This window comes from Entamoeba histolytica, genomic scaffold (genome assembly GCF_000208925.1).
Source record: "Entamoeba histolytica HM-1:IMSS scf_1104750517473 genomic scaffold, whole genome shotgun sequence".
NCBI lineage: Eukaryota > Evosea > Mastigamoebida > Endamoebidae > Entamoeba > Entamoeba histolytica.
This window is the reverse complement of record NW_001914944.1, coordinates 31,608-57,228: the sequence shown is the minus strand read 5'-3', so window position 1 is coordinate 57,228 and position 25,621 is coordinate 31,608. Positions and strand designations below refer to the sequence as shown.

The window sequence follows — 25,621 nt, the reverse complement described above, 5'->3', positions numbered from 1 at the left end:
AAAAAAAATGACTTAAAAAAAAAAAAAAAAAAAAAACGCTTTCAAAACACTTAAAAAAAAAACAAATAAACTACTATAAATACCTCAGAAAGATGAAAAGAATAGAAATAGAAGCAAGAAAGAATAATTGGAAAAGAATAAGATGGAATTATAAAATGAGGGGGTATGGAAAGTGCAACATCTAAATAAATCTAAATAAGATGAATATCCAGATAATATCTCCACTATTAATTTCTGGAAATGAATCTATGAAACTAACACTAATATAGATTTCCTGAGTATTAATTTATATGAAATATTAATTGAAAGCAGAATTAATAATAGAATATCAATAATCACTCCCAATGAACTAGACTGTGATATTAAATTTATTGCTAACTGGAAGGCGCCGGGAGTTGATAAAATACAATGATTTTGGATTAAATAATTAGAACAACCAATGAAATATTTATTAAAATTATTTAATGAATGGTTGAATAATCCTAATGAAATACCTCCTCATTTTATTCAAGGAAGGACAATATTAATATATAAAAATGAGATAAATTAGACCCACAGAATTACAGACAAATAACTTGTTTAACTTGTCTGTTAAAAGTATATACATCAATATTAAAGATGAAAATAGAAAATCAATTGATGCTAAATCCAATTGAAAAACAACTATCATTAAATCAAATTGGATGTAAGAAATATACATACGCATCAAAAGAAGGATTATTATACAACATTATAATCCAACAATTATTATTAAAGAATAAATGGAAGTTGGTAGAAACATATTATGACATATCCAAAGCATATGATAGTATTAATCATCAATGGATTAAACAATGCTTGATTTATTTTAATATCCCACTAGCAGTAATTAATAGTATATTATATATATTAAATAATACATATCTTAATTTATATTATAATCAAGAAAGTGTGGGTATAATTAATGTAGAAAGATGAATAATACAAGGTGACAGCCTATCTCCACTTTTATTTGTATTATCTATTGACATATTATCTAAACAATTAGATAAACAAATTAACAAACTAAATATTAAAATGAATGGAGAAGAAAAACAAGTCCAGTTAAACCACATATTATATATGAACGATTTAAAGATAATGAATAATAGCCTCGATGAAATGGAAAAAGCACACAAATTAACTAAAGAAATATTTAATGCAATAGGATTAAAAATTAATGTAGAAAAGAGTGGGATAATGAATAATATTAATAGTCAAATAAATGGAGAATTAGCTGAATTACCAAGAATAACTAATGATAACCCTTATAAATATCTTGGTATTGAAATATGAGATAAAATAAATATTAATAAATATTGTACAAGAATATCAAATGATGTGTCTTCTATTTTATCATCATTAAACACTATGAAATACAGCAGCCTCATTACAATAAGAAGATTAATAGTGATATAATCTCCAAATTAAGATATGGATTTTGTATTGTCACATGGAAACTAGGAGAATTGGAGAAGATAGATAAACAGATAAGAAAAGCATTAATACAACTCCAATTATACAGTAGAAATATCCCAAAAAGTATACTATATGTTAAAATAAATGAATTTGGATTAGGATTAATGTCAGCAAGAGATGAATGCGCTAAAGAATTATTAAGAATATATTTAAAATATAAGTGGAGATCAAGCACAGAAATAGGAGAAATGATAGAAACAATAAAAGAAAATCCAAATTGAATAATTAAAAGAATGAAGAAAGTATTTTGTAAGAAGATTAATTTTAATGAATTAATGAACGTAATAGAATTAAATGAAAGAAAGCACAATGTAAAGGAAGTATTTGAATGGGTAAATAATGAATTAAATGAAAGATATTTAAATGAATGGAAAGAAAAGAAATGTGGAGAATATATAAGATGTGCAAATGGCACTTTCAATGATAAGAAATTAACAGTAGCCACTTGGAGGTCATTAAATATAAAAATAAATGCATTCCTCCAAATAGTAAAGATGCAAGAAGGAGTAACTATGACAGGAAATATTAAATCTAAAATACTCAAAAATGATGCTTTAAAATATTGTAAACATTGTCATAACACTATAGCATCTATTAATCATATATTGTTAGGATGTCCTGTAATGAAAAAGAACCAAATATTAAAACATGATTATGTTTGTAAACAAATATATAAACATATATTAATTACACACTTTACTGAATTTGATTCATTTGATTTTAATAATCCTCCTAAATGTATTAATAATGATAAAATGGTCATAATTTACAATAAAGATTTATTGGTTAATGAAAATTCTTTCCATGCTAGAATATAAGATATATATTATCAAAATATTACAGAAAAGAAATGATATATTATAGATGTTGCTATATGTCAGGATAATAATTTAGAATTAAATTATATTCATAAAATAAATAAATACAAAGATTTACAAGAGAAATTAAGAAATAATAGAGAAATAATATATGTAGAAATAATACCTGTAATATTATCAATAAATGGATTAATACATAAAGAGTCTATAAGAAGATTAAAATCACTAAAATTACAATTATACTTTTCCACAATCATACAAACAATAATTATCAAAAATATGAAAGACTTAATGTTTTACACAGGAAATTCTGGCAGCACATTAGAAGAAGAACAATCTAATGCGAGTATGTTAGAAATTAACTCTATTACAACAATAGAGCATATTGAAGAAACTGAAATAATCACTTCTCAATATGAAGAAAATCCAATTATGGATATATCTATTAATTGATATTCTTTAATTTCTTCTTTATTTAGTTCATTTATTTTCTTTTTTTATTTTCGTTTTTTTATTTTTTTCTTTTTCTCTTTTCTCTCTTTATCCTTTATAGATTCGAAGATGGCACGTCACAGACACCACATACAACAATAAAATATTTACATACTTCAAATATCTCAGTTATTGCCTAGTCATGACATGCATTTGGTGTGATAATTTATATTCAAAACTAACTTGTTATTATTTATTAATATTTATTATAAAAGATTATTATTCATTGAGGTGTATTGTTATTCATTATTATTTATAAGGATTATTATTTAATAAGGAGGTATTATGTATTAAGAATTATCATTTATTAAAGAAGATGCATATATTATTGTTACTGTTGGATGTACGTTTGAATATAAGGATATTATCAAGGGATGGTATTTCTTTAAAGGGTGTCGAAGGTAAAAGGAGATGAGCTATAACAGTATGTTATGGATATACTCTCCTTAAAACAACAATATAAAGAATGAGAAATATTATATTACTCATTAAAATCAAAATAAAAGTCATACAGCAACTTAAATGAAGAATTATTTAATTCGAGCATGCTTGCAAAAACAATATTTCAATAGAAATAAAGCATTTTGAAGAAACTAATTCGCTCACTTCTCAACATGATGAAAAACCTAAAAAATAAGGTTAATCATAACTGACTTATTTTATTTTCTCTCTTTATCCTTTATTCTTCTCTTATCTTTTTATCTTATTTCTTTTCTTATTTTGTCTCTTCTTCTATCTCTTTTACTTCTTATTATTATTAATTGTTTGATTTTTCTTTATATTTTTATCATCTTATATTTATTTCTCTTTTTGGTATTTCTTATTCTTCTACTTATTTATTCTTATTCATTTTTAATTAAAACTATTCTTTTCTTCTTTTGTTATTTCTTGGTTTAACTTTCTTAATTTGTGTTGATATTCTTTTTATTCTTTTCTATCTTTTTTTCTCTTTTACTATTATTATTTCTTCTCTTTTTATTCTTTTATATTCTCATTCCTTCGTTTATTATTTCATTTGTAGTATTATCACATTTATGTGTGTTGTATTACTCTTTATTGATTTGCTTTGTATCATTAGGATGTGTGTTTATTCTAATTGTTTGTAATTATTTATGTTATATTATGATGTTTTGTTATATTATGATGTTTTCTTCTTGATTTTATAATTCTAAATCTCTTCTTCAATTAATACGTTTATTTATTTCTGTTTATTTATTTCTTGTTTGTATATTTATTTCTATTTGTTAAATAGAAGTTAATTTATGTGAAATATCATATAATTCATAATACAAATTTATGAGTAAACTCTCTTTTTTATTATTTGTTTATGATTTTCTATTTTGATACAATTTGTATTATTCATTATTATAAAGAATGTATATTAATCATTCTAATATAATAATTGGTATGTATTATTAAAGAAATGATGAAATATATAATGGATATTATTCAACAAAATATTTTACGTTAATATTGTTACGAATTATAGAAAAGTATACAAACTATTATAATGCTAATGAAATACACTCTTTCTTAAAATATTTGTTTTCTTTTATGTTTAATATAATATTTTGATTTTCATCATATTGAGAAATAAGAAAATCAATTTCTTCATTTTGTTTTATTTCTTTTAAATTATTGTTTTTCAATTACTATCAAATTATTTGTTTCTTTTTTTAACTCATTATTTCATTTTGAATTTAATGATTATTAAATTAGGCAATGAAGATAAAGATATAAAAGAATATAAATATATAAAAGAATAAAAAGAAAGTAGAAGAAGAAAGAAGATAAAGAGTAATAAAATAGAATAGATAATAAAAGATGAATGAAGAAATAAAAAGTGTATTTTTTATTGTAAAAATTAGAAATATGAAATAAAAGTGTCTAATTTAATGATGTAAAATAATTGGTATTATTTTATTATTGAAAATTATTTTATTATTTTTATGTTTATTATTTATATGTATATTTAAACATGATGTTTAATATATATTCAATCATATGTGTTATGTTATTATATAAAATGTAATATGTAATATAAATGAAAATGATATGAATATATAACATAGATAGAATATAAAACAAAAGAATAATAAGAATAAATGATAAATAAAAGGAGAAATGATAATAAATGATATAATAAGAAAATAAAAAGTATAAAATATAAAATTAATATTAATATAAAACAAAAGAGAAATAATATAAAATGAAAGTAGATATAAATGATAATAATATAAAAATGATAAGGATGAATAAACAAATAATAAAATACATTTAAATAGAAAAGAATAACAATAAGAAAATCTAAATAATATAAACATAAAAAACATAAAATAAGAAGAATATAATAATATATAGATAATAAGAAGAATACAATGATATAAATAATATAAACAGAGAAATAAATATAAAAATACGATAGATAAATAACATATAAATAAAAGAATAAAAATAATAAAAATAAATATGAATAATCAAATCATCTATTTCATTAATATTTCATATAAAATGAATACAAATGATTATAAAATATAAACATAAATATTTATATATTCTGTATTTATCATATTTTTTATTTTTTTATTTTTTTTAGGAGCAAAATATAATAAGTTGAATATTCTATGGATGCAAATTTTTTTGCATCTTTTTTCTTTTTTGCAAATTATTTAGATGCATTTTTTCTTTGCTTATTTTCGTACTCTTAACACATTATTTCAAATCATGTTCTGAACATATTATTTTACACATTTCTTTTCAGTCATGATTATTCAAGTGTTTTTAGAGTATTTTTATTTCATTACGTATTTCAATATACAATAAAAACACAAACAAATGAAATATTTCATCTTTTGATGATTGTTTCAGATGATGTCCTTCTTTATGATGTATTTATTTGTGAAACAATCAATTAACATAATGAATTATCAACAAAATAATAAGAGAATATTTTGAATTGTGACTTTGTCTCACACATTCATCAAACATCATTTTCATTGTTGATTCATCACATTGAAAGACAATTTCAAATTTAGTTCTTTTACAATTACTTTTAAGATATTTCATTTCGATTTCTATGTTATTCATTGATGATTGAGATACAATTAATCAAATAATGTACGAAAAAATAACATAGCCTAAAGACATAAAGCATAAATATAAAAGACATAATAGAAAGAAGAAATAGAAAGTTTATAAGAATGAAGAAAATAAAGAAATACTAAGAAATACTAAGAATATTGAGAAAAAAGAATAAAGTCAAAGAAAAAAAAAACAAATAATTTGATTTATAGTTATAAATAAAATAATTAGAAGAAATATTATGAAATGGTAATAAAGAAAACTAATAATAAAGAATAAAAATGATATCCACTATACAAACATAATGAAAGATATATCAATCAAAAGCAGAGTTAATTAAATGGTGAACTTTTGAAAATGACATTATTAGTGATAATAAAACAATGTATTTAACAACAAGATGGTTGATTTGATTTATTCTATTCATTCAAACATATTGAGTGAATTTGATTGAAAACAAAATAGTTTGGTATTGTCAATTGTGAATAATGAATATTAATTATCAATTTTATTCCTTAATTAAAAAAAAATATTTTTAAAACCAGTTAATTAAAACTTTCATTTCTTTTGGTTATTTGGTTTTGCTGATAACCAACTTCTCCCTGTTTTAACTCTTGTTGTTTTTTCTTCTTCTTTCATTCTTCTTTTAACTTCTGCATTAATTTCTTCCTTACTCTTTTTTGTTGTTGAATTTTTCATAATATCTTCTATCATTTCATTCGTTTTTTTAAGTTCTTTATATCCTTCAACTCTTGCTTCATATCCTTGTTTCTTTTCTTCATTTTCTGTTTTAATCAACATGTCTAAGTATTCATTTGAACTGGTCACTTTCTTATTTAATGCAATTTCAGATAATGTATTAACACAATCGATAATTTCTTGTTGTTGGTCATAACATTCACTTTGAATTTTATAATAATCTTCTTCTAACCTTATTAACATACTTTCTGCACTAGCCATACCTTCTTTACCTTCACTATATCTTTTATACACATCTTCCAATTTTTGTTCTTTTGTCTCTATTACATATTCATATTTACATGATTCATTTACATGTTCTGTATGATGACAACCACATACTCTACAATGTTTGTTTTCAATGCATGTACAAAATCTGTTTGTAAATGCTGAAATAAAAAATGGAACATGACATGGATAATGGCATGTTTTATGACATTTATTACAATTCGTTGCATATTCTCCTGGTTTTAAGTCAACCTTTTTTTGTACTTCTACTTGTGTAGTTAAAGTAAAGTTTTCATTATTTTTAACTTTTTCTCGATTTTCATTCAGCTGTTCATATATCTGTTTTATCTCATTCATTTTTGCCAATTGACTATTTAATGTTGTTTTTAAGTCTTCAATTCGTGCCTTAATACACTCTCTTCTCTTCAACACTTCTCTTGATTTCTCTAATGATTTTCTTGGTAGTTTTAATAATTTTGTTATAAAATCATCAAAATTCTTCATACCTAATTCCCAAAACATTTGTGTAAATTTATCTTCTGTATTATCATCATAAATAGCTGAATTATTGAATTTTAAATACCATGGTGAGTCTATTTCTGGAATAATTGTACTGAAATCACATTCTTTTGATTGTAATGCATTTATGACTTGTGGTGTTTTACCATCACAAAATGTAAGCATTGCAATAAAATTCTTTTTAACATCTTTCCCAAATAAGTTGATAATATTCCCAAATATATACTGTTGACTTAGAGTTAATCTTGCATTACTTGATTGTGCAACAAAACAAATAGCATTTAAATCTAATACTTTATTTTCAAATGCTTCTTTTATTTGTTTAGTAATTTCCCTATCATAAGCAATTCCTCTTGTATCTCCAAATCCTGGTGTATCTATTATTTTGATTGGTGGTGTTCTTTTTGTTCTTTTAATATTATAAATTGTTACTTGACTTGTTTGACTTTTAGATTGATCTTTACGTTGTTCTAAATTATCTTCATTTATAATTATATATCTAAAGTCATCTGTTATTTTTATTCCATATAATGCATTTACAAAACTATTCAATAATGTAGTTTTGCCACTTCCTGTTTGACCAACAACTAGAATACCAATTGCATCATTCTCATCTTTTTGATTAAATGGCTGATTTGGATATAAATATATTTTTAATTTTCCATTTTCATGATTTTCCAATCTTATACTTCCTTCAATTGGAACATTTGGTTCAGACACATCTGTATTACTTGTTGAAGTTTCAGAATCGTTACTTTTATTTGGGAAGCATTGATTACAATTATTACTTAATGGAGTGCACTGTGTTGTTGTTTTACTGGGTGAAACATTAGTTAATGTATTATTTATTATGTCTTCTGTCAATGTTGTTATATTGATTTTATTATCATGCAAAATAGATGTTAATTGTAAAGATTGTTCATCATCACTTGATATTTTAAATCCATCTTGATCTTCAAAATCAAACCTTTTCGGAATTTGTTGTAGTCTTTCAATTTCTTTTCTAACATCTGAAAGAGAAATATTCTTGTTGAATTGCTTTTTAAGCATAGGTTTTCCATTCAAACATATTCCAATTGTTATATCATTGATTTCTGGTGTATTTTCTTTCTCATCTTTAAGACTAACTTCAATATTATTAGGAGAGGTATCAGTAACTTCTGTTTTTATATTGATTTTATTATCGTGCAAAATAGATGTTAGTTTTAATGATTGTTCATCATTAATTGATATTTTAAATCCATCTTGATCTTCAAAAGAAAAGTCTTTTGGAATTTCTTTTTCATTTTCAATTTCTTTTCTAAGATCTGAAAGAGAAATATTCTTGTTGAATTGCTTTTTTATCTTTGGTTTTCCATTCAAACATATTCCAATTGTTATATCATTGATTTCTGGTATATTTTCTTTTTCTTCTTTAAGAATAATTTCATCATTATTTATTATGTCTTCTACTATAAATTCTTCTTCAGTATTTCTTTCAATTTTATCATTGTCAAGTGTATAGAAATATGCTGAATCTGGAATGTTTTGAACTATTTTTCTAACATCACTTAATGGTGTTTTAATATCTATTTCAATAGTAGTAATTATCTTATCATTTATCTTTATTCTTATTTCTTTTTTATCTTCTATTCCTTTAATATTTATTACTCTTTTTTCATCAATTACATCTCCTACAGTAAAACACTCTTCATCATTCTTATCAATTATATCTCCTTCTTTTGTTAAAAAGTGTTGAGAGTCAGACATCTTTTCTTTTATTTTCTCTCTTGCTGTTTTCAATTTGTCTTGTGAATTTAGTGGTTTAGTTGCAACGCATTGTCCATTTAAAATAAATCTAACTACTACTCTTGACATTTAATGATTAACAAGTTTGTTTTCTTGTTTAAATACATACCATTCGTCAAAATAGGTTATTTGTTTAAAAGTAGTACTTCTTTTCTGATTGGTTATTTCTCATAAACATCATTTGTTTCGATACTAAACACCGTTTTTAATATTTCACTTCGTTTTATTTATTTTTATTTCGGTATATTTTTTATCGTCAATTGCATATTCATGAAATAAAGTTACAATAAAATTTTCTTCATTGTAAAAATACATTGATAATTGCTTCTTAATCATTCCTTTTTGTCTATTTTTTGTTGACTTGAATTTCTTTAAATTAAAAATAGATAAAATCAATTGACTTATTTCATTCTATTTTCTCTTTCGGTTATTCTTTTATTTTTATTGTTAATACTCTTTCTTTATTTCATCATTTCAAACATCATTGTGCTGAAATTATGATAACATTGAAGGGGTAATGATTATGATATATAAATATGTTATCATTTTTATTTCAATTTCTTTTATTTTTCTTTTTCCAATTCTTTTCTTTCGACTAAAAAATGAAAGTCATGAAATGTCACAAAGATGTTAATAATAACAAAAGAAAATTTCATATCAACAAATAAATATAAACGATAGAAGAGTGTGTAAAATATGAAATATTTGTATTGACAGAGATACAATAATCATCATACTAAACATTATATGAATCATTTCATTCATTTTTATCATCATATATATTTTAATAATAACAATGGAAATAAGTGGATTAAGTATTGTTTAAACGAAAGAAAATTTGAAGGTATGTGGGAAGTGTATATTGAATATTCAACGATAAGAAATTAACAACATCAATAATCACAACTTGATTCTATCACATTCACTTTTTATTATTTTTTTCTTTCAATTTCTCTTTTTGTTTTATCTTTTATTTTATTGTGAATGTATAAAATACATTGAATATCAGTGTTTTCTTTTGTTTAATAAGTTTATTCAACTCTTTTTGTTTTTATCTTTTAAAATATTCTTCTTTTGATAACTATTCATATAATATACACACACATTTCAAAAGTATTTTAATTGAAGTGTATCAGATATAACTTTAACAAATTGTTGACGGTTACCAGAAATTCTTTTTTCGTTAAAACTATTGTTAGTATAACTTATTTTAATCTTAGACCTTTGTACAATTATCACTATCTTTAATTTTTATTATCATTTAATTACATTCTTCGTGAAAATGATTATCAGCAACATACACAAATCATTTAACTTCTTTATGTTTGAATTTGATTTATCACTTATTTTTAATTATTCTTTTCAATATTAAAATTGCTTAATGAACTTTAAATCATATGTATAAACAAATTTTAATTTAAATAACAATTATCATACATTTATTCTTATTTAAATAAATATTATATTGTTTCTATTTGATTTTCTTCTTTGTTTATTTCTTCATTCACAAAATACAACGAATTTCAATTGGAAAATAGAATTAATTATTTCAATCATTTTTTTATTTGAGTATATATCATATAAATTAATAAATACTTCTTTATATCTTGATATATCTGTTTTATATTTTTTCTTTTTATGTTTATTCTTTTCTACTTTTTAGTTATGAAATATTGCCATTTTATTATTTCTTTAATGTTATTTTTATTTGTCTTTCTTTGTATGAAAAGAATCATGAAAAATGATGATATTTAAAATGAATAATATTAATTGAATGAGAATAATATGTTATTCATTTAATTTATCAATGTGTTAATCATTTCTTTATTTCTTTTTATATTTTCAATTTTAAACGATTAATAAAACAAAATTCATTTCTATTTCTTATTATATTATTTATTTGATTATGTTATTCTTTTTTCATTTATATTCATTTTGTATATTTATTTTATTATTTTGTTTATATTCTTATAATTTCTCTTTATTCTTTTCTTCTTAATTTTTATTATATCTTTATTTTCTTTTCTTATTTTATTCTTTATTTCTTATTTTAAAATTCAATTATTTTAGGTTAATTTCCTTCACTTAAACAATGACACAGTCATCTTTATAATATATCTTTCTTAATACCTCATTCTTTTTCAACTCATTCGGACATCCATCAAAACAATTATCTCCTATTTCAATAACACTTGTGGATATATTAATTGATGTTAATGATTTACATTCATTAAAACACCACCCTCCTATTTCAATTACACTTGTTGGTATAGTAATTGTTCTTAATGACTTACATTCTGAAAAACACCAATCTCCTATTTCAATTACACTTGATGGAATATTAATTGATGTTAATGACGAACATCCATCAAAACAACTATTTCCCAGTTCATTAACATTTGTTGGTATATTAATCGTTCTTAGTCTTGTACATCCATAAAAACAACTATTTCCTATTTTACTAACGCTTGTTGGTATATTAATTGACGTTAATAATGAACAAGAACTAAAACAACTATCTCCTAGTTCACTAACACTTGTTGGTATATTAATAGTTGTTAATGATTCACATTCTTCAAAACAATCATTTCCTAATTCACTAACACTTGTTGGTATAGTAATTGATTTTAATGATTCACATTCTTCAAAACAACCATTTCCTAATTTAGTGATTGTTGATGGAATAATAAATTCATTAATATCTTTCTTTTCAATCTTCTTTCCATTTATTGTTTTTAAATTCTTTGGTATTTCAATACTAATTAACACTGGTTCATTCATAAATATTCTTTCTTCACTTATATATTTTACATCTTCTATACTAATTGTTGTTAATGATGAGCATCCATAAAAACAAGAACTTCCTATTTTACTAACACTTGTGAATATAGTAATCGTTTTTAATCTTGTACATCCAGAAAAACAATTATTTCCTAATTTACTTACACTTGTTGGTATGTCAATTGATTGTAATGATGAACACTCTCTAAAACAATTATTTCCTAATTTACTTATACTTGTTGGTATAGTAATTGAGTCTAATGATGAACATTCTGAAAAACATCCATCTCCTAATTTACTTACACTTGTTGGTATGTCAATTGATTGTAATGTTTTACATCCATCAAAGCAATTGTCTCCTATTTTACTTGTACTTGTTGGTATATTAATTGTTTTTAATGATGAACATTCATTAAAACATCCATATCCTATTTCAATTACACTTGTAGATATAGAAATTATTCTTAATGATGAACATTCTGAAAAACAACCATCCCCTATTTTACTTACACTTGTTGGTATCGTAATTGATGTTAATATTTTACATTCATCAAAACAATTATCTCCTATTTCAACTACACTTGTTGGTATAGCAATTGTTCTTAATGACTTACATTCATTAAAACATCTCCTTTCTATTTCAATTACACTTGTTGGTATATTAATTGTTGTTAATGATGAACACTCCGAAAAACATCCATATCCTAATTTACTTATACTTGATGGAATAGTAATTGATTTTAATAATGTACATCTACTAAAACATTCATCTCCTATTTCACTAACACTTGTTGGTATATTAATTGTTGTTAATGATGTACATTCCGAAAAACAAGAGTCTCCTATTGATTCAATATTTGATGGTATATTAATTTGCCTAAGATTATTACATCCAGAAAAACATTCATCAGCTATTCCACAAAACTTTTCTGGTATTTTCATTCCATATTTTTTTCTATCTTTAATTCCAAACATGTTTTGTTATTTTATAGCTTTTTCATCTTCTTTAAATACTGTTGAATGAAGAATTACTATTATTTCTATTTTATTCCAGTGATGTTTTTCACTGTTTTGTTTTTATTTTATCATTTCATAATCATAAAAATAGCATTATCGGTGTTAATGTAATGTTATTTCTATTTATTTTTATCGAATTTCGTGGTTTATCAGTTTTATTTCTTTATTTCTTTTCTTTCATTTTCAATTTCGTTAACATGATTGTGTCGTTATTTTTATCATACTGTATTAACACAAATGTTGTTTCAATTTATATATTTTCTTCTCATAATTTATTTTATTTCCTTTTCTTTTTCTTTTTTATTTATTACCCCCTATTTATTTTCTATTTGTTGTTTTATTTCATTTTATTCATTTTGTATATCTATCTTTTCTTCTTTATTTTATTATTTGATGTTGACTATTTAGACTTATTTATTTATTCATACTTATTATTTCATTATGTTATTCATTTGATTATTTCCATCATTGATTCTATTGTTATTTCATTATTCTTTTTTTTTTATTTTCTTTTCTATCTTCATTTCTTGTGTTAAATTTTATTTATTTTTATTTCTCTTTTATTTCTTTGTTCATTATATTTCTAATTATTCTCTTTTATTCTTCTTTTTTATTATTTCTTTTAAATGTTATTGTAAATTTAATTTGAATTTTTTCATAATTTTATTATGTTCTATTTCATTATTTTATATAAAATACTTGAATTTATTTCTTATTTGTTAAAATATGATTTCATCAATTTTACCAAGTGACATTTTAGAAACAATTATTAAAATAAAATTACAATTTCAAATTATTCACTTTATTTCTTCTTCATTATCTTTAAACTTGAAAAAAATAATTTTAAAATAAAATGATAATAATTAATTTAACATCATCTATTTCTCAATATCACCTTCAAATGAATTAATTGATTGTTTCATTATTCATATCTAACAATTTATGAATGTCATCATCACTTCATTAATTTATATCATTTACCTATAATACCATTTATTTCTTTTCTTTCTTATTTTTATTATTCACCTTTTTAATGTTATTGTGTAAATTTTCTTTTATTTTCTTTACATTCATGTATCAAATGAATATATTTCTTTTATACATTATAAATAATTTAAATGCAATATATCATCATTCTTATTCATGTATTTCATTTTATTCTTTTTAATTCATTAACTATTTTAGTATTATTTTCATCTGCATTTCATTTTGTCATTGACTTTGCACTGATTTATATTATTAATACTTATTTTATATATATTAAAATACGTTTAACATCCTATTTATATAAATTATATTTCAAACCATTTTAAACGTCAATAAAATTATTTCAATATATATTCTTATCTTTATTTCTTTTTTTGTTTTATTTAAATGAACGTAAATAAACAAGAAATTGAATAAATAATAAAACAAAATAATAAATAAGAGTTGTATGATTATAATTCAAAATAACATTCAAATGATTTTATTAATTTCAATATCTTTAATAAATACATTTCATTAATTAATTGCTTTTATATTATTTTAATCACATTATAAATGAATAGAGTATTTTATTATTCAATATTCTATCATATTTCATATTTTACAAATAACAAAACAATGATTTATGAATAAGAAACAAGATGTTTAAAATAAAAGACAAAGAAAAAAATAATAGAAACGAAGAATAAAAACAAGAGTTAAAGAATAAAAGATTGAAACAATAGAATTAAAGAATATCTCAAATATCAATTATGACAATGAATAAAACAAATAAACTTAATAAAAATACTCTAAAATAATTATTGAAAGTATATTGATAATTTAGTTTAGATATTTCATTGACTTAGTTTCTTCTTTTATTATTTGATAAATAATTACAAATACTTAAAAATCAATCAATTCATTTTGTTGAAACAAATGATTTAGCAATGTCTCTAACATGTTCTTGTCTACTTTCATCTCCATATTTTCTTTCAAATTCTAAGTATTTAGTTAAGAATGTTTTCATTGTCTTTGTACTTAGTTTTTGTTTAACTATTCGTTCAAATATTCTTCTTATTACTCCTACATCTCCTACTTCTTTCTCCATATCAATATAAATATTCCAAACATCATGTCGTTTTGGATTGTTTGTTAAAATATCTTCAAACATTGACCTTCCTTTATCAACTGATCCATATTTATATTCTAATCGGGCAATATGAATTTCTAAACTTATCATTTTCTTTTTATCTAATGTTGTTTTTGCTTTGCTTAATGTGTTTTTGATTTCTTCTTCTCTGTTGTTTCTCATTAGGAAATTACAGTATTTCTTATATACTTTACAACTGCCTTTAACTTTCTTAAATAATGTTCTGAAGATTTTCTCTTCTTCTTCTACCTCTTTCTTTTCTTTGTAAATGTGAATCATATGAAGCATGATTTTCTTCCTATCACATACCTCTAATGCCTCATTATATACTTTCTTTAAACTCTTTTCATCTCCATGATTAGCTTCTAATTGCATTAATGCTTTCCAAATATTTAATTTCTCTTCTAATTTTCTAAAATTGATACTTTCTATTCCTGTCTTTCCTACTTTTCTTGCTTCATCTATTTCTTTTCTTTGAATGAAACATTGCATTAATTTAATCCATTCTATTGAATTATCTGGGTCTTTTTCAACTCCTTTTTGACATTCATCTAAATCTAATACAATTTCTTCACTTTCCTCTTCTTCCATATTTTCTTCTTCTTTATCTTCTTCTTCTTTATCTTCTTCCATACTTCCTTCTTCTTTATTATTATCTTTACCTTCTTCTATTTCTTCTTCCTCTTCCATAGTAGTATTTTCATGTTTTTCTTCTTCTTTAGTAGGATCATCCCATTCTATGTTAGCCTCATCTTCTACTCCTTCTTTAAATTCTTCATCTTTCATTTCTTCTTTAATTGCAATATCTTTTTCTTCATTTCTTCTTTTTTGTTCTTTTCTTTTTAATGCTAATTTCCATGGATCAATAGCTATTGTTTCTTCTTCATCTTTCATTTCTACTTCTCCTACATCTTCTGGTTTGATACTAAAATTAACTCGATGTTTCTTCTTGTCAATATGAACTACTTTTGCCATTATGACATCTTTAATTTTAAATCTCTTTTCCATTTCTTTCTTTGTTAATTTTTTATCTTCTATTTTACTACAATGACATAATCCTCGAATATTAGAATTAAAGAATCTTAAAAACAATCCTTCACTTGTAATATTTACTATAACACATTTAGTTACTATATTTTCTTTGATATCTTTAAAGTATTTAATTATTCCTGGATAAATAACACTTTGTTTTAATGTTCCTTCTAATCCTTCTTTATCAATGATACTTACTTTTACTAATCGTTGAATACAAAAGATTCTTGAAAAATCTTTCCCATGATAACTTGTATTATCTAATAATTCTCCTGGTGCTACATGAATAGTTACATCTCTTGATACCATTACATCAACTCCTTCTTCTTCACTACTTTTTATAATATATCCTGTTAAAATTTCTCCTTCTTTAATAGTATCTTTTGTTACAATACGTGTTTGAACTCCTCCTATTAATGGTGGGAATATTTCATCATAAGCTTCTTTTAAATATTCTTTTCTCATTGAACATAAAATTTCGGGTTTATTTGAAAGTACATACATATTAATATATTTTCCATTTTGTAAATAATCTCTTGGAAATGGATTAAAAACATTACTTATATCACAATAATGAATATATCCTATTCTATTTCCTTTAATTAATACTTTAATTTTTAATTCTTTTGTATTATTACCAATAACTTCTCCAACAATAATTTCTCCTTCTTTAATTTCTTCTTTTTTGTCTTTTATTAAATAGATATTTTCTTTACTATAATATCCTTTAACTTTTATTTTATCTCCAACATTATATTCTTTTTTATTTATATTAATTTCTTCAATATTATCTCCTATTTCAATATAATTTAATTTTCCTTTAAGTATTGAATTAAACGAAATTATATATCCATCTTTCATTTCTCTACTAATAATTCCTTCGATTTCTTCTCCTTCTTGAATTTTTTCTTCCATATTTCCTTCTTCCTTCATACTTAATTCAACTATTTCTATTCTTCCTTCTATTTCTTTTCCTTTTTCTTTAATTATTTCTCCTTTAACTTGTATTCCAATAATATAACATTCTATTTTCTCTCCTATTTCTATCTTCTTTGTACTATTAATTTTATGTAATCTTCCTGTAATTCCTTTTCCTAAATTTAAATAACTAATACTTTCATTTGTATAACTTACTACTCCTTCTATCTTCTCTCCAATATTAATTGTATTATTTTTAATGCTATAAACAATTGGTTTACTATTAATTGTTCCTTCATAAATATTTTGATATCCTTCCATTTCTTTTCCAATGATTATTTCAACTTCTTCTTTTACTGTATATTTTCCTCCATTCATTCGAATTTTATTTACAAATACAATATTTCCTTCAACAAGACAAACACAATACTCTTCTTTATTAAGAAGAACTTTTCCTTTATATATTTTATTATTTTCTATATGTTGTTTTGTAATCATTTTTTCTTGAATACAATCAATCATTTTTCTTTCTTTATCAACTCCAATAACAATACATTTCATAGTATTTCCTTTATTCATTTCTTTAATATCTCCTTCAATTCCTGTTTTTGGAATAAATATTGTTTCTTCTCTTTCTTTATTTTTTCCAATAATTCCATATGGTTTAATATCTTTTATTTCTATTTTAAGTTGACTTCCATATTTTGGTTCAACATCTCTTTCTACTCTTAATAACATAAATTCTTCTTTAATACTTCCTACACTACTTTCTTTTAATGAAAAAATACCTTTCTTATTTAAATATCCATATACTGTTTGTCCAACTTCTAATACTTCTTCAATTGGTAAATTAGTATCACTAACATTCATTCTATAACAAAGTATTGTTACTCCATTATAAAATGAAATGAAACAATACTTTCCTTTAATTTTACTTACATATCCAATATATTTTCCAACTGTCATTTCTTCTTTAGAATTAAATTTTCCTATTTTTTTTCTTAATGAAATAAGTGATTTCTTTGTTGTAATTACCATTTGTCCCATTTGATTCTTTAATAATAAACATTCTTTTAATATTGTTCCATTTCTTATCATTTTAGGAATATCTTGTCCTTCATCTCCATCAATAACAAGATAATATGGCATCATTGCAATATATTGAACATCTCCACTTTTAATTCTTACTAACATAATTTTTTCTCTTTTAGCAACAACAATTCCTTCATAAATTTCTCCTACTTCAAAATGTCTACTAACATCTTCATATTTTTCTGGTACATTTTCTTCTGGGAATAAATTTAATGAACAAAGTAAAAGTTGTTTATCAAATGAAATAATTCTAACTTTTAAAAGTTGTCCAATACTAATCATTCCTATTTTTTGATTAAATAATTCAATTGTAGGAATAAACCCTTCTATATTATTAAAGAATTTTAAATATACTCCTCTTTTATTATCAATAAATGTTACTGTACCAAATGTTATTGTATTTAATTCTGTTTCTTCAATAGTTGTAATAATTGGTGTTGTTGCTTTCATTAATGTTCTTTTATGTGTTAAATAAATACTATTATTTCTATTATTTACTGTTAATACTCTAAATTTACTTTTTTGTTCTTTTTTAAATACACTTTGTAAATCTTCAATAGGAATATCTCCACTATTAATTTTATCACAAAATCCATAGATTTTTTCTCCTATTTTAACAATAATTCCTTTTTCATTAACTTCTTTAATTGTTCCTTCAATTATCATCCCTGATTTAATATCAAATATACTTTGATATTTATCTGATAATATACTTTCTCTTGTTGTTATTCCACAATACCCATCAAATGCTGAATAATACATTACTCTTCCTTTATGTGTACTTCCTATTTTAAATTCTTTTGGAATATCTGAACAACTTTCATCTTTTATTTGTTTTTTTGATAAAAATACTTCTTCTTTATCTTCAGTTTCTCCAATAATTCCTACATTTTCATCTATTTTACTAATTGTAAATTCTATAATTTTAAAATATTCAAGTGGTGTTTTAGTTTCAAAATCTTCACAAATAACATGTGGTAACATACTTATATAATATTTATTTAGTTGATTATTATAATAAATAACTACTCCTTCTTCTCCTTCTTCATTATTATGAAATAAATGACAATATAAATTTCCTCCTGACATTTTCATAACATTTCCATTTTTTGTTTGATAATTATTTTTAACTTTAACATGACATCCTACTCTTACATTCTTCATTTCTTCAACAATACAACTACTATCTGCAATAATTCCTTTAAATTTATCTCCTACTTCTTCTGTAATTTTTATTTGAATAAAATCTCCTACTTTTCTTATTCTAAATTCTTTCTTTTCTTTATTTTCTTCTTCATTTTCTTCATTTTCTTCATTTTCTTCATTTTCTTCATTACTTATTTCTGACATATCATTTTCTTCTGTTATATCATTTATATCTTCATTTTTTTTAACAAAAACTGTATTATTATTTCCAACATTAACTTGATATCCATAATCTTCAATTGAAAGAATTATTCCATAAACAACATCATTTATTTTAATTCCTCTATTTTCATTTATTATAGAAATATCAAATGTACAATCTAATCTATTTTCTTTTGTAGTTGGTGAAATTACTGATAATGGAATTATATCTCCAAGTTTAACAAATGGAATATTTTCAAATGAACAAACATATTTTAATCTAAATGGTAAACTAATTATAATTCTACCATCTTTAATTTCAGAAACAACTCCAAGAATTTTATCTTTTGGATTTAATGAATAACCAGTTGGAAATGGAATTCTTGTAATTTCTTTTTCTTTTTTTTCTTCTTTTGGTTCTTTAAATTCTTTTTTACTTACTTTCTTTGGTTTGATATTCTTTTTCTTTTCTTCTGTAAGATATTTTAATTGGGTTTTATTATCAATTGACATTGTTTAATAATGTAAGTTAAACCCTAATTTTTTTTCAAAAAAAAAAGAAAAATATCCATTGATATAGTAAATTCATAACTGTTATTTAAATTGAAATGAAAAGTACTATAGAAAATGATGATTCAGAAGAATTTAAACTTCAGATTATAAATACATCTAATCCATATTGGATATGTCCAAATGGATTAATTATTATTGAACGTGATAATAAAAATTATCAAATAGCAAGTGAATTTATTAAAAAAATATCAAAAGTTAAATGTCTTTTAGAACATATGGAAGAATATATAATAACTGAATATACTATTTATTCAGCAATATCAAGTGGAATAAAACCAGAAATAATTATTTATCAATTAAAGAAATATTCTAAAAATAATATTCCAGAACGAATTGAACAACTTATTGAAAAAACAATAAAAAGTAGAATTATAACTGTTATTTGTAATTATGAAGGAAGAAGAATATGTGAAGGAGATAAAAAAATAATAGAAGAAATAAAAGAATGTATAACAATAAATAAGAATGAATATGAATTAAAAAGTAATATTATAGTATTTAAAAAAAAATGTCAAGAAAAAGGAATTTTAATAAATGAAAAAATTGAAATTGGAGAAAAAACTATTCCTATTGCATTAAAAGATGATACTGTTTTGAGAAAATACCAAATAAGTGGAATTAGTTCAGTATTTAGAAAAGGATTTGCACAAAGTGGAATTATTATTTTACCATGTGGAGCAGGAAAAACATTAATGACAATTGGTATTATTTGTACATTTCAACAACCAACAATAATTATTTGTACAACAACAATATCTATAGAACAATGGCGAGATGAAATTAGAAAATGGTCAACTATTCCATTAAATAAAATTAAATGTTTTTCATCAATTATAAAAGAAACAATAGAAGAAAGTTATATTGTAATAACAACATATCAAATGATTCAATCAAAAGAAATTGAAGAAATAAGAAAGAAAAAATATGGAATGATGATTCTTGATGAAGTTCATTCATCAGTAGCAAAAGAATTTAGAAAAATATATTATTTAATTGAAGCAAGATGTAGAATTGGAATAACAGCAACACCAATTAGAGAAGATTGTAAAATTAAAGATTTAGATTATTTAATAGGACCAATATTATATCAAGAAAGTTGGAAAGAATTAATTAAAGAAAAATATATAGCTAATGTTCAATGTATTGATATTAAATGTCCAATGACTATTCCATTTTATGAAGAATATATTAATAATTCAAATTATAGACATAAAATAATTTTATCAGCACTTAATCCAAATAAAATTGAAGTAACAAAATTTCTTATTAAACAACATTTAAAAAGAAATGAACAAATAATATTATTTTGTGATTCTATTATTGTTCTTAAAGAAATTGGTTATCAAATAAATTGTCCAATTTTTTTTGGTGAAAGTCCAAATAAAGAAAGATTAGATATATTAAATAAATTTAAATTAAAAGATATTAATTGTATTGGAATGTCAAGTGTTGGTGATACTTCTCTTGATATTCCTGATGCTAGTGTAATTATTCAAATTAGTACAAATAATGGTTCAAGAAAACAACAACTTCAAAGACTTGGAAGAATATCTAGAATTAAAAAAAATGAAAGAATTGGTTATTTTTATACATTAACATCAATAGATACACATGAAGAATATTTTATTCATAAAAAACAAATTTATATGCAAAATCTTGGATTTGGATTTGAATGTATTAATAGTACTATAATAACTCATATGAATACTAATGAACAATTAAATTTAATTAAATATATTCTTAATGAAAGTGATAAACGTTATTTTAATTCTAAATCTAAAAAAGAAAGTATTATTGATTTTTAATTCATTTATTAATTTTCATGTCTTTTTTTCCAACATTTTATACTACAATATGACATTAATATTAATTTTTCTTGAAATTTAATACTTCTTATCATCATTGGATCACATATTTTTTTACAAATATGACATTTAAATGAATCATTATGAAATATTTCATTTAATGGATTTGGTAGTAATTCTTTTTTTAAACATTGTTGATAACAAATCCATATTAATTTAGGAATTCTTTTAATTGGTTGAACAAGTGCAAATTTTGCTAAACATCCATACATTCTTTCAAATCTTTTATCTTGTATTTCTTTATGTTCAATAATATGAAGAATTTCTATAATTTTATCAATTAATCCTTTTCTTTGTGCATATTTAACTACTTCATTACTTTCATATCCTAATCCATTTATTGCTAAACATCCTAATGTATTACATGAAACTCTCCAATATTGTGTTGTACATTTTTCATTTACTAATTTATTTATTATTATTTCATGTATTTTATTTTCAATACATTTCTTTTGTCCAATAGTACAATTTCTTGATATATTTGAATATGCTGCTAATACTGAATATTGTAAATCTGTATTATTTATTTCACATAACATTGGTTTCATTTTTTCTATAATCCCATTTTCAACAATAATTCTTGGATTTATTCTTGCATAATTTGCATATGTTGCACATAATGCTGTTTGAATAAATTGATCATATGGATGAATTTTTATTATTCTTTCAATTTCTTTAATACATTCTAAATCAATAATATATGGTCCAACATTTGCTAATATTGAACAACAACATCTTAAAACTGTTAAATTATATTCATATCTTCTAATAATCTTTTTAATAATTTCTATTCCATTACTTCTTTTAAATTTACTTCTATTTGTTATTTCTAATACCATAATAGCAATACAATACATTACTGCATTAATAATTTCTGCATCCTCTTCAAATCTTTCAATTATTTTTAATAAATTTTCTATTGAAAAAAATTCATCTTCAATTGGTGGTGGAAATGTACTAACTGTAAATTTCCCTGGAACTTCATCTCCAATAAGAACACTACAATACCCTTCACATTTCATTCCATTATATCTTTGATTTGATTGAAGGAGTTTAGTTCTAATTTTAATTTCTCTTAAAATTATTTCTTTCAATTCTTGTTTATTTGTATCTAATGAACTGCGTTCATTATTATTCATTTTTAATATTCTATTCATTATTTTTTTTTAATTCATTTTCTTTCTTTCATTATAATGTCTTTTCATTTATTCATAATTCATTCATATTCTACTTTATAAAAATTATATTTTAGATTTTCAACAAAAAAAAAAAATTAGAAGAAGAAAATAATCTTCAAAAAATAAATGTCTTCTCAATCATCTCCAATTTCTTTAACAAACAATGATTTAGAAATATCAAGTAATAACAATAAACCAATAATAAAACAATTACCAGTTCCTACAAATGAAATTGAAAAACCAGTTATTCAGTTTGGTATTTAATTAATTTTATAATTTAATCAATATTTAAAGAATAGAAATATAGTAGCAACAGTAGAACTTGATTGTACAATTAATTTACAAGATGTTGTTCGTCGAGTTAGAAATGCAGAATATAACCCTAAAAGATTTGGAGCATTAATAATAAGAATTACAAATCCAAAAACAACAGCACTTGTTTTTCATTCAGGAAAATTAGTTGTTACAGGAGGAAAAACAGTTGATGACTCAAGATTAGCAGGAAGAAAATATGCAAGAATTTTACAAAGACTTGGATATAATGTTAAATTTAATCATTTTAAAATACAAAATGTAGTTGCATCATGTGATATGAAATTTGCTATTTCACTTAAAGAATTAATTCAACTTGCTCCAAAAATTACTAAATATGAACCAGAAATATTTCCAGGTGTTGTATATCGTTTAGCTGACCCTAAAATGGTATTATTAATTTTTGCATCAGGAAAAATAGTATTTACAGGAGGGAAAGAAATAGAACAAATTAATAAAGCATTTAGTGAGATATACAAAATATTACTTCAAGTTGCAAACAATGATAATTAATTTTTATTTGTAAAAAGAAAAATTAAATTAACTTTTATTTTAATTTATCAAAGATATGATGGTTTTTCAATTCCTATTCTAGAATCAATTGTATATTTTACTGGTAATGCTCCAATTAATGATAATCCTGTTAATGAACAAAATGTATGCATTGGATCTGGCAATGCTTCTTGATTTTTACCAATTCCTCCAAATCTTTTTGATACACAATTTTCTGTAAATGCTCTATATATAATAAATTCTTATTTTTTTTTTATTATTTATTTAAATAATTCCAAACAAACAATACAAATTTTTTATCTATTAAATGTTCATATCCAAGTGTTTTTAATGTTGAACCAATCCAATAATTATAACATGTATCTGCTGGTTTATTTATTCTTCCTGAAAATCCTAAATAACTTTTTTGAACAAGCCATTGAACTAATTCTTCAATATGATCTAATCTATTTATCATTCCCATTAATGATAAACTTTGAATTGCACAATATGTTGATCCTCCATGACTTTCTCTTTTTGGCATTTGACCAAATGCAAAATCATAACTTCTACAACTCATAATAAATTCAAATAATATTTCTTTATTAATATTTCCCCAATCATTTAATAAATAACATGTAGCACATAATGAATATATAAATCTAATATCATATTCTCCTTCTTCTTCAAGACTTGTTGCAAATACTCCTTTACACTCTTTTCTAAATAATGTATGATATGAATTTACAATGCTAGATTTATCAATTCTTCTTAAATCATATCCTAATTGTGAAAGTGATGCAAGTGCTGCATATGTATAACTAATATGTCCATGTTTAAATATTCCATACATTTCACATCCTGTAAATCCTTGAAATACTTCTTTTGAATCACTTTTTACACTCAGTGATGTTAAAATATATTGTATAGTTTTTTCTGTATCTATTACTTTGTTAATTGGTTGTTCTGGAAATAATATTTTATATGCACCTAAATAAAACATAAGCATTGTAATTCTTCCAATTTCTACACTTTGAAATGAATCAGGAAGTGGTTGTGTTAATCCTCCTATTATAAAGTTTTGTGTTACTTTTAATGATTCTTGAGTTAATCCTTCACTTCTTAAATTAGGTGCATTCATTAATTTCTTTAAGTTCTTTTTCTTTTCTTTTTTCTTTTTTTTTTATTTAATGAAAAGAATTTCAAATTTTACAAATTCATATTAAATTATTTTTTATTAACCATAAATCATAAGATACCTTGAAACTAAAGTTGGAATAGAACAAAGTGTAATATTGTATTTTTCAAAATTATTATGTAAAGCAAAAAGTGGAATTGAACTTAATTTGTCTGTATCAAATATTTTAAAATCACATTTTTCAACAAGATGAATCATATAAATATTAATAATTTCTTTGACTTGACTTACATGAACTGGAATATATGGATATAAATTTTTATCATATTCTATTCTATAAAATGTTCCAAGTAATTCTCCTATTTCATAATGTGTAATATATTCCATTGACATTTTTTTTCTTAATTTTCTTTTTAATCCTTCAACAGGATCATCTTCTCCAATTTTTAATCTTCCTCCAACAAGATGAATTTCATCTTTTAAATCCATTGATAAATTTGATTGTAATACTAATAAATGTGGAAAATTATTTTTATGAACTAAAATAACTCCATAAACTGATGTTCTTGGTACATGATTCTTTTCAACTGATATTT

The 25,621-nt window shown here is 22.3% G+C and overlaps 8 protein-coding genes across 8 annotated transcripts, besides 3 other annotated features; 2 read left to right on the top strand and 6 right to left on the bottom strand.

The window, feature by feature from the left end:
* Positions 1-51: 51 nt before the first annotated feature.
* Positions 52-2,776: a repeat region.
* A 90-nt stretch (positions 2,777-2,866) lies between these two features.
* Positions 2,867-3,481: a repeat region.
* A 2,965-nt stretch (positions 3,482-6,446) lies between these two features.
* Positions 6,447-9,230, bottom strand: EHI_077290 (uncharacterized protein; the record flags this gene model as incomplete). The annotated part of the gene is made up of 1 exon (XM_649852.1): positions 6,447-9,230. The coding sequence occupies one exon, from the start codon at positions 9,228-9,230 to the stop codon at positions 6,447-6,449; it is 2,784 nt and encodes a 927-aa protein (XP_654944.1).
* A 566-nt stretch (positions 9,231-9,796) lies between these two features.
* Positions 9,797-9,909: a repeat region.
* Positions 9,910-11,246: 1,337 nt separating this feature from the next.
* On the bottom strand, positions 11,247-12,917 carry EHI_077280 (uncharacterized protein; the record flags this gene model as incomplete). The annotated part of the gene is made up of 1 exon (XM_649853.2): positions 11,247-12,917. The coding sequence occupies one exon, from the start codon at positions 12,915-12,917 to the stop codon at positions 11,247-11,249; it is 1,671 nt and encodes a 556-aa protein (XP_654945.2).
* Positions 12,918-14,847: 1,930 nt separating this feature from the next.
* Positions 14,848-19,980, bottom strand: EHI_077270 (rRNA biogenesis protein RRP5, putative; the record flags this gene model as incomplete). Its single annotated transcript, XM_649855.2, has 1 exon — positions 14,848-19,980. One exon carries the CDS (start codon positions 19,978-19,980, stop codon positions 14,848-14,850), a length of 5,133 nt encoding a protein of 1,710 aa, XP_654947.2.
* Positions 19,981-20,075: 95 nt separating this feature from the next.
* EHI_077260 (DNA repair helicase, putative) lies at positions 20,076-21,845 on the top strand (the record flags this gene model as incomplete). The annotated part of the gene is made up of 1 exon (XM_649856.1): positions 20,076-21,845. The coding sequence occupies one exon, from the start codon at positions 20,076-20,078 to the stop codon at positions 21,843-21,845; it is 1,770 nt and encodes a 589-aa protein (XP_654948.1).
* Positions 21,846-21,853: 8 nt separating this feature from the next.
* On the bottom strand, positions 21,854-23,062 carry EHI_077250 (uncharacterized protein; the record flags this gene model as incomplete). The annotated part of the gene is made up of 1 exon (XM_649842.1): positions 21,854-23,062. The coding sequence occupies one exon, from the start codon at positions 23,060-23,062 to the stop codon at positions 21,854-21,856; it is 1,209 nt and encodes a 402-aa protein (XP_654934.1).
* Positions 23,063-23,209: 147 nt separating this feature from the next.
* On the top strand, positions 23,210-23,908 carry EHI_077240 (TATA binding protein, putative; the record flags this gene model as incomplete). The annotated part of the gene is made up of 2 exons (XM_649843.1): positions 23,210-23,334; positions 23,383-23,908. 2 exons carry the CDS (start codon positions 23,210-23,212, stop codon positions 23,906-23,908), a joined length of 651 nt encoding a protein of 216 aa, XP_654935.1.
* Positions 23,909-23,955: 47 nt separating this feature from the next.
* On the bottom strand, positions 23,956-25,028 carry EHI_077230 (geranylgeranyl transferase beta subunit; the record flags this gene model as incomplete). Its single annotated transcript, XM_649860.1, has 2 exons — positions 23,956-24,133; positions 24,193-25,028. 2 exons carry the CDS (start codon positions 25,026-25,028, stop codon positions 23,956-23,958), a joined length of 1,014 nt encoding a protein of 337 aa, XP_654952.1.
* A 96-nt stretch (positions 25,029-25,124) lies between these two features.
* Positions 25,125-25,514, bottom strand: EHI_077220 (pre-mRNA cleavage factor I 25 kDa subunit, putative; the record flags this gene model as incomplete). The annotated part of the gene is made up of 1 exon (XM_001913716.1): positions 25,125-25,514. One exon carries the CDS (start codon positions 25,512-25,514, stop codon positions 25,125-25,127), a length of 390 nt encoding a protein of 129 aa, XP_001913751.1.
* Between the last annotated feature and the right edge of the window lie 107 nt (positions 25,515-25,621).